The sequence below is a fragment of the Kryptolebias marmoratus genome, linkage group LG22 (genome assembly GCF_001649575.2).
Source record: "Kryptolebias marmoratus isolate JLee-2015 linkage group LG22, ASM164957v2, whole genome shotgun sequence".
NCBI classification, from domain to species: domain Eukaryota; kingdom Metazoa; phylum Chordata; class Actinopteri; order Cyprinodontiformes; family Rivulidae; genus Kryptolebias; species Kryptolebias marmoratus.
Genome location: NC_051451.1, coordinates 29,533,350 through 29,537,958, shown reverse-complemented (window position 1 = coordinate 29,537,958; position 4,609 = coordinate 29,533,350). Strand labels below are relative to the sequence as shown.

The window sequence follows — 4,609 nt, the reverse complement described above, 5'->3', positions numbered from 1 at the left end:
GCGGGGCGGGGCGGAGCAGATCGGGGCGAGTTCGGTCAGGGCGGGTCAGGCCTGGTCCGGTTGAAGCGGGGCGGGGCGCGTCCGGTCCGGTGGGGTGGGGATCGAGGGGGTTTCAGCTGTTTCCAGCTGATTGAACGACTGGTCCAAAATCAGCCCAACGGGAAGATAAATCCCAGAAACGCTGCTGAGCTCAGATTTGACTCCAGATGTGTTCCAGCTGTCAGGTTAGCATCAAACCAACTCATCAAACATTAACTAATCAAACTCAGATTTATGGTGGAAACAGAACCATCTTTGTTCCGGGTCAGCAGACCACCGAAGCCACGAACAGAATCCAGTCTGCGTTGTTTCACACACCATCTCTGAGAACAGCAGGGAGCGGTCCAGATTTGGCACAGGGAGTTTCAGCTTCCTGGTCCTGAACCAGTCCAGATCTGAGCTGCTCTCCGGGGATTCTGATTACAGCTGCAGTGTAAACAGCAGTCTGACCGCGGGGCTCCACGGCGCAGTGCATGATGGGATTGACCCGGCTCCAATCGAGACCGGTTCTGGTTTCTGAGACCCACAGAGGTCAGCGTCAGCTGTTTTTTTATCAAACCCCTTAAAAACAGCAGCAGTTCACCATGGTGCTTTAGAAGAAAGTCAAGGAAAGTTCCAGTAGTTAGAAACATGGAAGGCTGCTGCCAGGGGCTCATTATGGTCACCATGGTAACCACACACACTGTCTGTCACTCCCTGACTGCCAAGATAATGACAGGCAGACTGAAAAGGAAGCCTCAAACAGTCTCTGACCCGCGAGCAGCAGAAGCTTCTGATGGTCTCACTGGGAGTTTTTAATGTTTCTGCAGAATTTAATGCAGGCGATACAACAGGTTACAAAGAGCCTTCACTTCCTGTTTGGAGGAGGAAATTCATAGATCAAATATAATCAAAGCTGTGTTTGTGTTGAGCAAGGCTTTTAAATCCACTCTAAGACTTTACTCAGAAAAGGTGACAAAACTTTAAAGCTTTATGTTTCAGATACAACTTTTCCTTTGAGCTTTGGAAACCAAATGAGCCGCAGGAAGACTTAAAGAATCCTGGAAAGCCAGCAGGTTTGCTTCGAAAGCCTGTGGAGTGGTGGAGTGAGTCACGTGTGGATCAACAAACACAAAAGTTGTAACTTTTAGTTTTAATTCAGAAAGATTAGAAAGTTTTAGAGGCTGGAAAAGGAGAGAAAAACAGAGAGAGAGATTAAAGAGTGAAGAACCCAGGGGAGGAAATACCCAGACCAGGGTGTGTGTGTGTGTGTGTGTGTGTGTGTGTGTGTGTGTGTGTGTGTGTGTGTGTGTGTGTGTGTGTGTGTGTGTGTAGGTGTAGGTGTGAGTGTAAGTGTNGGTGTGTGTGTGTGTGTGTGTGTGTGTGTGTGTGTGTGTGTGTGTGTGTGTGTGTGTGGGTGGGTGAAATGAAGCAGTTATTTTGGTCAAGTAAAACCTGTCGTTGGGTCAGAGACGGTCGGCAGCATCTGGACAGATGTTTTTATAACCTGCGTCTGAAGTGGAGGTTTTTTAAAGCTCAGTTTGTGGTGGATCCATGTGGACCGGTGACCCGGACTTCTTCAGAACCGATGGTCTGAAGGTCTGATGTCACAAACCCAAACAGTCTACAGGTTTTCTACGATCCTCTGTGTTTCACTTTGACTCTGAGCTGAATCTTTATCCGAGCTAAGAACGTTCTTTCTGTCTTTTAAGCCAGGGGTGGCAAACTCCAGGCCTCGAGGGCCACTATCCTGGGAGTTTTTGGTTTTTCTGCCCAACACACCTGATTCAAATGGTTTAATTACCTCCTCACCAAATCATCAAGTTCTCCAGGAGCACGGCAACAAGTCATCCATTTAAACCAGGCGTTTTAAAGCAAGAACACGTCTAAAACATGCAGGATTGCGGCCCCCGAGGAATGGAGTTTGACACCTGTGTTTTAAGCTGTGGTTAATGTTCTCCCCACCCAGTGGTGCATCATGGGTATTACAGTGTTTCAGACAGAAACATAAACAAACATCTGGATTAGTGAAGACAGGGCCTATGTGTCACACCTCATAAATAAATAGTGACATGATGTAAAAACGTACAGTAAACATCTACTTGAGCCACTGTGGAGTTTTTAGGATTAAGTAGTTTCAGATGTTTCTGAGGTACTGCACACAAGCCCACCTACAAATATCTGAACTGTCCCTTTAAGTTTTACAACAAACTTCAAGGGTTTCAGTGAACTTCTTTAAAACCCTGTTAGATTTAAGATGTGGAACTGCAGGCAGCCTGCAGGATCACGGCTACAGAGAGAGGCTTTGTGAGGTGGCCTGGGGGGGAGGGGTCAGCTGCAGTGGGGGGAGGGGTCAGACACCGCAGGGGGAGGGGTCAGCCGCAGAGCTCCAGCCTTGGAATTCCAGGAATATAGTCTGAACTGGATTTTGGATTGGAACCGAGGATCTGACCACAGAGGAGTGTGTGTGTGTGTGTTTGTGTGTATTTGTGTTAGGGTGTGTGCGTGTGTGTGTATACATGTCCTGTAATTAAACTTTTTTAGCCTCATGGGAAACTCCTCAGAAAGGAACGTCTGATTTGTTGTTTGCTGTGCTGCGGGGGGTGGGGGGCTCTGTGAAGGATTTAAACTTCTAATAATTCAATCATATCCTGGTTATGATGGTCCTTCCTGAGCCTGGTTCTGGTTCTGGTTCTGGTTCTGCTGGAGGCCTCTGTGCTGCTCAGGATGGGAGAAAGTGATGAAGTGAAGATTTACCTGGTGGTTTAAGATGCAGGAGAGTGTTTCTGAGCCCCTCCCAGTGAGAAGGTCACAGCTTCTCCCCCGTCTTTCTGGGCGGAGTTTCTGGACACCTGTCCAGCTGTCCCTGCCTCTCACACAGTGACTGCTGGAGACAGGGACCAGCTCCACGGGACCTGGATTGATGTTGAAGATAATGTTTGAGTCATTCACGCTGATTTAAGGTCAGCTTTTTCCAGCAGTTAACTCGTGAAATAACACATCCAGGTCTGCTGGTTTACAAACTGTTTCTCTGTAAAAATAAGCAGAAACACACGCACACACACACACACACACACACTCACACACAATCCTCTGTGGTCAGATCCTCGGTTCCAATTAGAGGAAATCTGAATCCTGCAGGAGCTAAAGATGGGGAGAGAATGTAAAAATGATATTATTATTATTAGGTTTTAAAGTTAGAAGCTGCAACAGGTTGTTGTTGTGTTAGCATCAGTGTGCTGTGATGTTTGCTTGGTGTAACGCTGTTTCAAGGCTGATCTATGGGGCTTGGCAAACAATCTTTTCTGTCAAACATCTTGACTGACAGTCAGGTGCCTGATTTATTACAACAAAGAAATAATCAACCAAACACAAACTTCCTCAGGATTTTAGTCTTTTTAAGGTACAACAGGAAGAAGAAATGAAAAGGTGACAAACCCTCCCAGAAGCAGAAGAAACACTTGTGTGAATGTGTCTAATTCTGACGGTTCACAGATTCAGCAGTTGGAGAAACAAGTGATCGATGCAGAAAAACGAGCCTTCGCTGCAGATCAGCAGGTAAGAAGCTGAAACACTGACAGACCTGATCCTTCAGCCAGCCCAGACTCATCCGAGTGTCCATGTGGGACGTCTCAGGTCCAGTGGATGAAGGACAAACTCCAGAGCCCCGACGGTCCGTCTGGAGACTCTGAGATGCGTCTTTTCCACCAGTGCCAGGAGCTGCAGGTGTCGGTCCAGGAGAAGGAGAACATCATCGCCCAGCTGGAGCAGCAGCTGGAGGACCAGGTAGAAACATCTTAACAAACGTGGTTTCAGAGGAACACGGAGAACCACGGCTGTGCTTCATGTTCCTCTCAACAGAAACAGATCCGACTTCAGGACGCAAAAACAGTGGAGGACAAAGCAGCTAAGATCAAGGAGTGGGTGATGCTGCGGCTGTCCGAGGTGAAGGAGATGACCGAGTGTAAGTCTTAGATTTAGAGTTGAAGAAATTAAAGTTCTCTGATGCTTCAGTTTGAGGTGGAGAACGCAGCGCTGAAAGAAGCCAACAAGCAACAAGAAGCTCAGATCCTGGAGCTGCAGAGGCAGATCCAAGGTGAGAAACTTCTTCACTGTGTTTCTGTAACTTCAGGGACAGATCTCCTTCAAGCTTCACGTGTTTCTCTTCCTAGTCTTTGAGCAGAAGATCCACGGGGAACCAGGCCAACCGGGTCAGGCTCGGCGTCTTAGCAGCCTGACGTTTGGATGTTTTCAGGTGACGGGGAAAACCCCCCAGGTCCTTACAGGTCCCACCCTGTCCCTGAAGACGTCCAACAGTCAACGAGACATAGACCCACACCGGGACACGGCTGGTAGGTCGAGTTCTTCCCAAGAAAATACAAACTGACACAAGAAAACAGTAAGAGAAGACAGGACTACAACATCCCGGTCCTGTTGGAGCTCTAAACCCAGTCCTGTTGGAGCTCTAAACCTGGTCCTGTTAGGAGCTCTAAACCCAGTCCTGTTGGAGCTCTAAACCCAGTCCTGTTTGGAGCTCTAAACCAGGTCCTGTTTGGAGCTCTAAACCCGGTTCTGTTTGGAGCTCTAAACC

At 47.9% G+C, this 4,609-nt stretch overlaps 1 protein-coding gene across 10 annotated transcripts in view; it reads left to right on the top strand.

The window, feature by feature from the left end:
* The window catches only part of plekhh2 (pleckstrin homology domain containing, family H (with MyTH4 domain) member 2), a 21,930-nt gene that overhangs the window by 2,188 nt on the left and 15,133 nt on the right, over window positions 1-4,609 (top strand). For all 10 annotated transcript variants that reach the window (XM_037973359.1, XM_017440551.3, XM_017440550.3 and 7 more), the window contains 5 exons: window positions 3,514-3,576; window positions 3,655-3,804; window positions 3,880-3,963; window positions 4,033-4,114; window positions 4,191-4,370. In XM_037973359.1, coding sequence (XP_037829287.1) covers window positions 3,514-3,576; window positions 3,655-3,804; window positions 3,880-3,963; window positions 4,033-4,114; window positions 4,191-4,370 — 559 coding nt within the window. The remainder of the gene's footprint in view (window positions 1-3,513; window positions 3,577-3,654; window positions 3,805-3,879; window positions 3,964-4,032; window positions 4,115-4,190; window positions 4,371-4,609) is intronic.